General features: G+C 43.5%; 1 protein-coding gene across 1 annotated transcript in view; it reads right to left on the reverse strand.

Annotated features, from left to right (window-relative positions):
• The window catches only part of LOC144827705 (sodium/hydrogen exchanger 2-like), a 621902-nt gene extending 611979 nt beyond the window's left edge, over positions 1-9923 (reverse strand). Inside the window, exon 1 of the mRNA XM_078685917.1 lies at positions 9549-9923. Coding sequence (XP_078542043.1) covers positions 9549-9837 — 289 coding nt within the window. The 5' untranslated portion in view covers positions 9838-9923. The remainder of the gene's footprint in view (positions 1-9548) is intronic.
• Between the last annotated feature and the right edge of the window lie 3056 nt (positions 9924-12979).

The raw sequence follows: 12979 nt of genomic DNA on the forward strand, positions 1-12979 counted from the left end.
GGTTTCCATGTCTCTGAATTAACACAGATAATGCACATCCTTCTCTCTCACTGCAATACAGTTCAAAATCTTTCTCATAATTTGGCATACCCAAAGCAGGAGCTTGGCATAAGCTCTTTTTCAGGTTCTCAAAAGATTCCATCTCAACATCATTGAGAATAATTGGATCTTTTACATCTGATTTGGTCAGTCTTTGTAGTGGTTTCGCAATTACTGAAAATCCACTTATCCATTGTCGACAGTAACCTACCATTCCCAGGAACATTCTGACCTGTCTTTGTGTTCTTGGCGGTAACATTGCTTGAATCATTTTTATTCTCTCTATTGTTACTTGTCTTTTTCCTTTTGCAATTCTGTGACCAAGATATTTCACTTCCTGTTTGCAAAACTGTAATTTTGCTGGGGACACTTTATGTCCTTCTTCTGCAAGGCGATTTAACAGAATTATTGTGTCTGTTACACAATTTTCTCTTGTCTTTGCAGCTATTAACAAATCATCAATATACTGCACCAACGTAGACCTACCTGGTAAGTCTAAATCTTCTAATGATCTTTTTAACAGTTCGTTAAAGATTGAAGGACTTTCTGTATAGCCCTGAGGGATTCTTGTCCATCCAAGGGTCTTACCTTGGAATCTGAAAGCAAAGATTTCATAACTGTCTGGGTGTAGAGGAACAGTAAAGAATGCATTGCAAAGGTCAATGACTGTGTACCATTCAGCATCATATGGAATCTGAAATAGAATTACTGCTGGATTTGGAACCACAGGACAACATGGAATAACAATTTGATTAACCTTTCTCAGATCTTGTACGATCCTAAATGTTCCGTTAGCCTTTTTAACTCCCATAATTGGTGAATTACAAGAGCTACTCTTCATTTCTTCCAATACACCTTGCTTGATTAATTTTTCAATTACAGGTGTAATACCTTCAATTGTCTCTGTTTTCATTTTATACTGTGGAGTGTTTGGAAATTCTATTCCCTGCTTCAATGCAATTTTAACAGGATCTACGTTTTTCATCAGACCCATCTCATTCCCAGTAAAATCCCATATTTCAGATTTCACTGTTTCTTTTAGCTCTTCAGGTAAATCCTTTTCTTCAAATGCAGGAAACAATTTTGTTTCTTCTGCTTCCATCATCATCATTGTCATTCTGTACAAACCATCTTCCTCCATTGTTTGTAACTCAACTCCTTCAGGAGAACAATATATTCTGCAATTCATTTTACATAGAATGTCTCTACCTAATAGATTTACTGGACTACTATTACAAACCACAAATCTGTGTTTGTCTCTGTAATTTCCAATTTCAACTGGTACTGGATCAGTTAAATCTGTTTTAATTTGCTGATTACTTACTCCGACAACTTGGATGGTATCCCCAGAGAGAGGTAGGTTTACAATTTCCACTGATCTAACAGTAGAACGAGTAGCACCAGTGTCCACTAGAAAAGTGATGTCTACATCATTAACTTTCCCGTTTACATAAGGACCAGACTGGTCAACCTCAAGAGTGGCTCCAACAACACACTCTTCCTCCTCTCTCGGGCACCGTCAGCAATAATCATCAGAATCACTGTCTTGGCTTTCTGTCAATAAAAATTGTTGTGAAGCATTTTGCATTTGAACCCTTTGCTGCTTTTGCTGTTTTTGTGGTTTTATTACCTGTTCACATCCCTGAAATCCCACGTTTGGATTATATTTTTGAACTCCCCCACAATTCGGAAAAGGTGGTTGTGGCAACTGGTCCTGTCGATTATTCACCTGTTGTTGTTGCTGTTGTTGTAATTGTCGCTGAATATTAAATTCATTTAACCCCTGTTGCATCTGTAGCTGTTGCTGCACGTTAACACCATTCTGCATCTGTGGATTCAATAAGGGATTCTTTAAGTTTCTAGGAGGATGAGGACACTCGTCCCTCCAATGTCCAATTTCGCCACAATTAAAACAAGGTAATCTTTGTTTCAGCTCTTCTATCTTTGGGCTAAATTTCTTTTGGAAATTATTACCTTTAAACTTTCCTTGTATCTGGTTCGTATTTCCAGTTTGAACAAAATTAGTGTTCTTATTTCCCATGCTGGCAATCTGTTGCTCAGCCACCTTTACCTGTGCCCACATGGCTTTCTCCTTCAGCTTCTTCTGTTTTACTTCTAATTCATCGCTACAATATTTTGCTTTTCTCAGAATATCATCAATAGATAGTGCTTGCCATCCAACAATACTAGTTCTGATCATTTCTCCAATTTCAGGCTTTAGTCCATAAACAAATCTATAGATAAAATGACTCATGTCTTTCTCATCTAATTTTTCATAACCACTGTATTGTTTAAAGATCAACAGTAGTCTTTCATAAAAAGAATGAACTGATTCTTTTGTTTCCTGCTCTGTTCTTTCTATTTTAACCCAATCAACTTCTTTGGGTGGAATTTTGTTTTTCATCCAAACAATTACTTTCTCGTAAAAATCCATTACAAGTGGATTTGGAGCACCTGTTTCTTTAATTCGCTCAGGTTCTGTTTTTGGCCAACTAATAGATATTTTACATTCTGTCCAAAGATCAGATGGAACAACAATGTCAAAAAATCCATCCAAATCAATCCACAGAACTTTTGACACTTTTATAAATCTATCGACTTGCCTGTACCACTCAACAGGTTTCTCTCTTAATTTTGGAAAGTCATTTGTGAATAACAGAATGTCCTGTCTCGACCATGGGACATGAACATATCCTCCACCTGCAACTTCTCTCATTGGAAATTGTTTTGACATTCTTTCTAATCTTTCATCTTCCTTCCTTTTAGTCCATTTCACTCTCCATTTGTTCAGTTCTCCTAGCTTTTTGATATAGACAATTAAATCTTTAATGTGAACTATTCTTCCCATTGAGTTCAAACTCTCAATGTCGCTTTCTGAGAAATCTAATCTGTAATGTTTTGCAAAATTCTTTTGTTTACTCACATCGATTTCAAGTTCGGCAGCTAGATCCTCTAATTGATCATATTTATTTTTCGTTTTCCATTGAATACTTTTGCAAATGAATAATAATTCATCATCCCGATAGTAATTTAAACTATCTGGGCCAATTGTTCCAATTATTAATTCTTCAATATTTGCTTTTAATTTGGCCACATCAAGCTTTGGTGTAGTTACCCTGACTTCAGGACTTCCTACATCTGACATAGCACCCATTGGTGTTTTTGGAGATAAATCCTCATTAAAGGTTAAATCAGGCATTCTCGATCTAGAAGTGTTTAATTCAGTCAAGTCTGAATAAAATTTTTCAGCAGGCTTTTGAATTTCTGTATTTAAAGGAATAGTTAATCCAGTTTTGTTTGTGTTTCTTTGATCAAATACAGGTTGAACAGGACCTATTGTTACTGGAACTGTGACAGCTTCCATGCCTTTTGTCATTCTTTTGATTAATTCTTCTTTAGACCTTAAGTATTCATTATAATCATCATCCTCAACATTTCTTGTCTCTCTTGTATAATCTTTTGGAGGTTCCCTTGCTCTTGGAGTCATTGAAAAATGTCTACCCTCATTTCGAGCATTCTCAAATTCTGGTCTTCTAGGAGTTTCAGTGATTTCACAATTATTTGGATAAAGTTTAGGAGCTTCATTAATTGGAGGAGCACTCGGTGAAGTTTCAGTAGAAACCACCGGAGTAGACCATGATCTAGAAGGTCTCAAAGGCTGATTAGGCTGTTTATTTTTTGCAGTTGTATATATTTCTTCCATAATTGCATCCTCAGATTCACTTTCCATAGATTTTCCTGTAGGAGAACCCATTACCATTTCATGAATTAAATACAATCCTTCACTCATGTTTCCCTGTCTCCACATTCGTAATCTATCTTCATGAGTTTCTCTTTTCCATGATGGATTTTTAGAAGGTCTTTTAATTCCACTAGCTTCTCTTTGTAACTGATACATCTCATCTTCCCACTCAACTAAAGCTTCAAATTGAGTTGGTCTCGGTTTTGGAACAAGAGCATTCATTTTTTCTCGTAAGTTTCTTAAAACTCTTACATTAAATGAACCATCATCAGGCCAAGTCAAAACACCATCGTTTTTAGTATAGCGTTTCCAACTGTCGAACCATAAGACAGTATGATATCCGTATTCACCTTCCATGTACGCTGCAGGTGTTTTATACTTATGAAGTAGTTTACCACCTCGCGTTTCGATTTTCTTGTCAGGTGAAAATAAATTCTTAAATTTCTGAAATAATGTTGTCTTTTTCTCAACATGTTTAAAATGATAACTCATTTTTAAAAGTTAAATTTAATTCACAAAATCGTTCGTAAAATATTTCCGGGATGTTCCGCAAAACAACCAATCCGTGCGCGAAACACACCAACAAGCCAACGGCAGTTGAGCTGCGTCACTTTTCAGCTCGACCAATAATTTTGGAGATTTTCCTAAGGACCAATCAGCTCACAGGCCGACAGAGACTCAGGAGCCAATCAGAATACAGCTTGTGACGTAGGTCACCCAATCCCAGCGCGGCTCTGTGACGTACACAGCAGCTGCGGTTTCTCGCTTCTCACTCCTGGCGCTTACCCCTCCTTCACAAAATCTTTTCACAGCGCCATTTTAAGAACACTTTTCAGTGTAAATTAATTCTTAACAATGACTTATAAAGACAACATCTGTTCGTTTCACTAATTAGGATAGTTTACATACATTCAAGTATCCACACTTCGGAATAGACGGCGCTATTCACACTAAGGATAATATTCAATTGTCAGTAGAGTAACCTTACCCCACCCTTCTAACACGTATAATTATGAACTCGCTTTGCTCTGAACCCACCGCGAAGTGAAAGTTCTAAGAGTTCCACTTGAACATAAAATACAATTCAAACTCGCACTTTTACACGGAAAATTCCCTAAATTCAAACACACACGAAATCCGTACAGGACTCTCACCTGTTTATAGAAATCATGCACCGTTAGCAAAATAACGACGTTATCCGTACAGGGCTCTCACCTGTTTATAGATATGAAACATGTACCCGTACAGGACTCTAACCTGTTTATAGATAATCATGCACCGACGCTAATTTTACCCTTCACTCAAGCTCGGATATAACTAATACTCTCATCACAGTGAGTTTTATGGAAGGCACTTTGTCCCTATTCTCATGCTGCTTTGATTTCTTAGAAAATCCTCACTATACAAGAATCAGACCTAGCCCTAAAACTGTGCTGCTCGGCGACAACACTATGGTACACGGCGATACCTCTTGTGATACTCGGCGATATCACTACAAACGAACAGATGGCTTGCGTGACTAATTTCTCGCCACACAATCTATACCGGTATAGCTTACAGATAGGCACGAAAAACAAACTTAACAAGTGTTAAAACATCAATCCTATTTGCATACCATGACGCAATCCTTAGCAACCAACATGTTACCTTGGTTACCGCTTAGCAACCATCAATTTCTGCTACCAGATAATTGATCCAGCGGGCTATAGAAAATATATCATAAACTACGCTACCCAATTTCATAACCTATAAACAAAATTCTAAACTATACATGGACCCATTTATGAACCTGATATATTTTTGGGCCTACTGAATCAGGTGGTCAAATAAATCTATATACACATTATTTACAAACTATAAACATTTTATACATTTGCAGAAAGAATATTGTCATTAGAATAAAAACCCAATCATTTAAATGACCACTATAGGCGACGTGATCTAGCTAAAGGTAACCTATACTTCTAAATAACCAAGACCAGCTTGTTTGTCAAAAGTAAGATTTTATTTTCTAGATTATGGTATATAAGTTGTAAGTTTTATAAATGAATTTTATTAGCAATAAAGCAAGCATGATGGTAAGAAATATGAGAAAAATACAATTTAAGCAATGGAATCAATTTTAAAGAAATTATATAAAGTTTAGCATTTCTAAAACCTATTTCCCTAACTGAGCTAAATAGACAGAAATTAAAGTAAAGTTCTTTGAGGATTCTTACGTGCTCCACGCAAAGTCCAGCAGCACATCACCCTCATCGGAAAGTCAGAAAGCAGCAGCCAGCCCAACCCTAAGGGCATGACTTTTTATACCTTTCTACGCTAACTAAACTAGCAAAGGAAAATTTTCAGAAATACTCGACGTCCCATTGGCTGAGAGTGACAAGTGACATGTCACCCGATTCTTAAAAAGTTCCACAAAATCATGTCTTACAAAGACCATTGTCTCTTCCACGTGAAGCCAGAGGCTTCCTGCGATTGCAACTTTGTTTTAAGTCATCCTCGCAGCTTCCATAGTCTTACAGTGCAACTTCCGCGGATGCCAAGTTAAGGACTGACAAAAAGTTCACTTTCGACCTTGGCCATGTCCGACAGAATGATGTCAGCTCATCAGTTTTTGCTTTGTGAATGCAGCTTCAATAAACGTTTTAATTCAGAATGGGCGTCTCGTGACTTTCTGCAGAAATATGAATTAGCTCTTTTTGTGCGGCTCAAATAGTTAGGCCTCAAAAGCAGGCAACTTATGATTTCTAGTATAAAACAAACACAAGAAAAGTATTAATGTAAGAAATAAAGTATATTCTGTATCCACCCCATGGTTTACTAAATAATTAACCCACCCGATTAATCAAAATGTTACCTAGCCATTGCAAACAAATAAAGCAGCGTTTATATTTACCAGTCTCCGTTTTTCAATGAGACCCATATGCACCTAGAATAGTAGAAATGACATCACACAGACGAGAAAAAGCAAAACAAGCACATGCTTATTTTAAATATGCAGCAGTTAGTAATGACAAAAACGAAAACAATAAATTATTTTATTATTTTGCACGAACAAAAAGATGCAACATTTATGCACGTTTATGAGCACACATGTTAGTCCCCCCACGTGTAAAGTTTAATCTAGGTTGTATTAGCACGACATATCACAAATCATTAATAATTTTATTCATGTTATGGAAATGTGACTTTGCGAGTTTAAACAAAATTTTGTTTTCTATCTCGCTCCATCAGCCCTCACCACAGTCCCCTGCTTCAGAAGAGCAACCTACGGCGGCAGATCTCTCACCTCTCCACCAAGACCTGGAACACCCTCTCTATCCACCTACGGCAGACCCAAGACCTGCTGACCTTCAGAAAACTCCTCAAGACCTGGCTTTTCGAGCAGTAGCAGCATTCCCCACCCCACCGCCTTGAGACCCTCACGGGTGAGCAGTGCGCTTTACAAATGATATGATTGATTGATTGATTGACTTAACACCAGGTCAGAGCAGGTGTTAATTTCCTGCTGCTAACGCACCTTGTTGCCTGTTTTGGGATCTTATCGCCGATCTGGCTGGTCGTTGAGAATGTTGTGGAATGGTGTTGTAGTGGCTTTTTGCACGGGAACGCCTACTCTGCATCTCATTAGCGATAATTGTGGGGGGTCATCTATGGCAAAGTTTTTTACGGCTGCTCTCGCAGGTAAACTGGTGATATTGGCAGTTTTCACCAGCTTGTGAATGGACGATACATTTTTCACCACTTTGGCTGCAATAACATGCCGTTAACTTGTGATAAATCCTTGAGACTATGTCCCCCAGTTGCTTCTATGGAGTAAATTAACTTCCATACACCTTCTGCCTCCAGCTCTTCTATTTCCCACCCTTCTTCCCAATGCCCCTGTGATCTCAGATTGTTGGATTCAATCTATGGTTGCTTTGAGGCCAGCTGTCTCACTATCTGGTGACTGTGGTATGACTAAACTGGCGGGGCTGGGGCAGGACATCTAAGTGATGGTTTCCCTCGCCAAAGGCTGTGGGATTGTCCATAGCTTGTCAAATGATGGCTTCCTCCTCCCGCCTTTTCTTGCTGCCCTCCACTGAGAAGGACATTGGCTTTGACTCGGCCAGTGACTTTGAGGCGCGGCCTGTGACTACTCTTTGTTGATCAAGGAGCAGAATTGAGGTGTCATCGAAGGCGGAGAGAAAACGTCATCTTCTGAGTGATCACCATTGGACTGTCTCTCAGCCACCTTTCCTTTTTATCCCCTGACACTGTCCTTCTAGATATCACAAATGTAAGGTGCGCATACTTACTCCCATTGAACCCCCCCCCCCCCTTTGTAAGGTTCTTATGGACAAGAACGAAGTCCTCTGTTTCAAACTGAGTGAGAAATTCACCAAATGCATTCAAAGCCAATGAGCATTTCAGTAGCATTTTAAAGCAATACTCATTTGTGTTTGCTATTTCTAAACACTTTAGATAGCAGGTGTTACTATACTCCATTTAATGACGCACTGTATGTATCGACATTAGTATAATAAGTTAGCTTTGACAGGATTTTAACTCATGCATGTAGATAACTGCAGATGCCAGTAGTGAGCGTTTAAATCCCACAGCCATTGGCAAAGCTGACAGGGCAGTGGGAGGTATGTGGGAGCCACGGGGTACTTTGACAAGGTGTTAGTCACATACAATTGTAACCTCCTCTGATGGTAGGATTTTATTGAGATGTGCTGAGGCTGCATGACGTGAAAAGAGCAACGTCATATTAAATATATTTATGCGGTAACAAATAATGAGGTAGAATGTAAAACTCGCTACTAGGAAGCGAGTCTTTATTCACTGTACTTATTAAGGTATAAAATGAACATTATCAATTCCACGTATTCGTCCACTTTGCACAACTCCACAATAGTCAACCTTTTGTACAGCGCTGAGATGCTCGACGGAGCCCAGATTATGGTCAACAAAACCATAAAACGAAATATTTAAACAGACAATAGCAATGGCTGTTTCCAGCACCTGATCGCATATCGCATGCCGATAATTTATATTTTAGCATTTAAACATAATCCATCACCCTTGAAGTGTACGAAATAACATTTTGTCTTCATTAATGTTTGATAACCATAGGTGAATTTTTCGAACTAAATATATATATTTTCTTTGCAACTCTTTATTAATTTCTAACATCCATTAAATATAGTAAGAATGAAGACTATTCGTTCAATTCTTTAAAGTTAAATTAGTGATTAATATGCAAGCGTTAATGTTTATTGTAGCTGCTAGTGCTCACACGCAGAGTTACTTCCTTAGTGGACTCTTATGTAGCATCAGTGAGACACACGACACGATGCACTGCACTGTGCCCCCTTTGGACACTAGTCTCCCGAGGAAGCAAGCCCCCAGGAGACCAGCTGCATACTCGTGGACACACGTGTGATTGAGCACCTGTCTACAGCTCGTATATGTCTGCAGTAACCCGAGACCACTCATGTTTGCAGACATTTCAGCTGATGTAGTCCGAAAGAAATTTAAGTCACATCATGAACGGGGCTGTTTATTGCCAACAATTAATATCAACCTGTGCGTGACTTGTTTACAAAGGGCGAGGGATAACTCATGGATTTGACATCTTTCAAGCAGACTTTATATTTGTTAAGCGAAAGGAGCAGCAGCTAGCCATTGATCAAATGCCCGTCAAACAAATGCATCATACTGCAAACTCACTCACTCGGCTGGATGATGCGCATTTCGTTTCAAATAGTAAGCGTTCTCTTACCTATTTTGGCCAAGGAGGCCAGCATGATCCAGAGGGTGATCTCAAAGGGGTCCCGCACATGGTGATAATCGAGGGAAAACACTTTCAGCCGAGATGACACATTTTGAATGGGCAGATCCTCCGAAGAATTAAGAACCTCCAAAGTCTCCTCTGGATTCGAAACTGTGTCACTGTGCCTGATGGCATCATTGAGTTGGTGGAGGTCGGCTGTTGCAGGTGCAGTTATCTGGATCAGAAATAAAAGCAGGCCGTGTGTGAGGGCAGATGCCAGGGAGCACCTTCTCTCCATTGTTTTCGGGCTGATCGCGGTAGGTTTTCTCAGGCTGGCTGGTATGTGACAGCAGGCTGCTCCCGGCTTCAGGCAGAGATAAGACACTGGTGTCTCTCACTGCTATGAAGCCTAAAGGCATCCACCGAGCTGCAGAGCCGCCTGGAGGGAGGATGTGAGATCACAGGCGGAGGGGAGGAGGGGGAGGCAAGAGGAGACACAGCACTGTGTAGGCATCGCGACCTACCCAGAAAACTAACCTAAGTACGAATTAATTTAGCACCAATCCAAATTTACATCACACTAAATGCTTGTTTGTTTACGGAAAATAAAATGTAAAAGCTGTTAGAATGTTTTATTTATTTGAAAATGTATTTGCTTTTCACGAACCCAATAGTAGAACTCCACGGACCAATGAACAAAGCCATTTGAATCCATAAACATACTACTGTGCAGCTGTACATCACAGTGCAATTGCAAATCACACAGGAGTAAACCCCCCCCCCACACGCATGTATGGAGTGGGAAAATCAGGGCGTCAACTGCATTTTGAGTTTGTTGACACCCACCAACTCAGAGGTTTGTGGGCATTCACCAACTCTTCTCTCACCCTTTCCCACTGTGAAATTGGACATTTGCTTCAGCAAAGAGCTGGAGTAAATCCTCTTGAAAGGGAACAGAAAAGTTTTAGGTAAGTGTAGCACCTGAAAGCACAATGGGGATTTGGGGGGGCAGCCGACCACCGGGAGGCTTGCCCCCCCCCCCCCGGAAAGTTTGGGGCAGTGGGGGGGGTGGGGGGGTTGGGGGTCTGGGGAGCACTGCGGGCTTTACGTGTTTGGGCTGGTTGGGCTGGGTGGGCTGGTTGGGCTCCTTTTGGTCTAGTTTTGGGCTGGTCCGCTATATAACCGGACATTTTGTGTCACTGCCCACCATTTGTGGTGCAGTGACCCAGCAGCCGGGTGCATTAAGGCTCGAGTTTTTGTACGGGTGGGCCTGAGGTGTGTCGCGGCGGGCGTGTGAGGCTAGTGCCAGTGCTCGGTTATTGGCGGTAGTGGAGCGAAGTGCGGCGGTTTTCGTGAGGGGATGACGGCGCTGAAGGACCTCAGGGTGACCGAGGCGTTGCGGCTTCTGGGAGAGGCGTGCCGCATGGACCTGGTGCGGCCCGATCTCCAGGTAAGGCCGCCGCAGCGCGCTGCCAACGGCGCCGCCGCAGCAGTACTGGCCTGTGAGCCGCCGCGGTCTCGACCGTGGTCGGCTTCAAGTAGCGGGAGGGGGGGCAGAGGAGCGAGGGGCGGGGGGAAGCGAGCTAAGGATGCGCTGCGGAAGAAGGCCTGAGGAGGGGCTGGGGGGAACAGGCGAGGGGGTGCAAAGAAGGACAGCCCAAGATGAGGATCCAGGGGTGGGAGGGCATGGGGGGGTGGGTGCAGGCCCTGTGGGTCAGGAGATGGCGGTGGAGGGGGGTGCGGTTGGTGGGGGCATGGTACTGGGGGCAGGGGGTGGTGCTGGGGCTGCTGGTGGGGGGGTGGGGTGCTGGGGGAGAAGTAGTGGGCCCCCGGGAGGAGCAGCGGGGGGTCCCAGGCGGGGGGAGGGAGGACGCTGGGGGGGCGGGGTCCCGCTGTTAATTGAGAAGTCTGAACCGGAGGAGGTGGGGATGGGGGGTGGGGGGGAAGGGGGGACACCGAGCAGGACTGGGGGTCATCTTCATCAGAGGAGGGGGGGCGTAGTGGGACCGAGCAGGTCTCCATCGCCGGGGCGGGCGCAGAGGGGGAGTGGTGGGGGGGTGGCGTGCCAGGGGGGAGTGGCAGAGAAGGGTGGGGAGACGGGGGAGTGGCGGGGGGGAGCTGGGGTGGGCAACGGGGGGGTGCGGGGCCTGGTTGGAGGGTTGGGGGGTGCGGGGGCCGGTGGGCTGGGACTGGGAGGGGGATGGGGTCTTGTGGGCGGGGGGATCCCGGCGCGGAGAGGTGGTCACTCGGCAGGATGGGGGCGGGGGGCGCCGCGGGGATGGGGGAGTGGTGGTGCATGGGGAGGGGGGCACGTGGGGGGAGGGCGGGTTTTTTCACCCCGGCATGCTGGACTCCACCTTTGTTCCTTGGCAGGAGCTGTTAGCGAGGCGCTCGGGTGAGCAGCATGCGGCTCCGCACCACCGAGAGGATGGGCCGACTCTGCCTAGTACGAGCGGTCGAGCTCCAGCGAGAGACCTGGCAGGTGACCGCAACGGACGGAGGCGGGAGATGTCTCCGCCGGCACCCCCCGAAGGGTCGCTACGGCCGCCGGGGGCAGGGGGATGCTTGTGGATGCGCATACTTCTTCTTTTATTTATTTATTTATTGAATTTATATTGCGCTCAGCTACCCGTAATGGGTTTCCCGGCGCCAGGGACAGACTAGAGAAGAGAAACAGGTAATTGCTGAGGAAGGGAAGGAGCAAGAACAGTGACCATACTAAAACAGAAAAGTTTTCAACTTCTTGCGGAAAGCAAAAAGATTGGTCTCTGTTTTTAGCGTTAACGGAAGAGCATTCCACATCTTCGGCCCCAAATGGGCGAATGAGCGACCTCCCATTTTTGCCAATCGGATTCTAGGAATTACAAGGTTGGCTTTATTTGATGACCTGAGAGGACGACTGGGCTGATATGGCTGAACAAGATTGTGCAGGTAAGTGGGGGCAGAACCCTGACGGATCTTAAACAGAAGACACAAGGTTTTAAAAGCTACACGGTCAGGGATTTTTAACCAGTGAAGGTCACACAGGGCTTGCGTTGCAGACATTCTTCGTGGAATTTTGCACAAAAGGCGGGCAGCTGAGTTCTGTACAACCTGGAGTATATTAATTGTGGCTTTATCGGCTCCTAGATAGAGCATATTGCCGTAGTCGATACGGGACATTACAAGGGCCTGAACAACAGTTCTTCGAGTAGACTCAGGCAACATCCATAGGATCTTCTGCAACCAGCGTAAGGTATTAAAGCAGATTGCAGCAACCTTAGTTGCCTGTTGTCGCATCGAGAGTTTCTCGTCGATTAGAAAACCGAGGTTACGAACAACTGGCACGGGGGTAGGCAGTGGACCCATATCACTGGGCCAGTGCCTAGGGCCCCACAGATCTTTATGTTTGCCAAGTATAATAACCTCAGTCTTATCACCGTTGAGCTTTAGCAGATTGA

This window comes from Lissotriton helveticus, chromosome 4_1, assembly GCF_964261635.1.
Source record: "Lissotriton helveticus chromosome 4_1, aLisHel1.1, whole genome shotgun sequence".
NCBI classification, from domain to species: domain Eukaryota; kingdom Metazoa; phylum Chordata; class Amphibia; order Caudata; family Salamandridae; genus Lissotriton; species Lissotriton helveticus.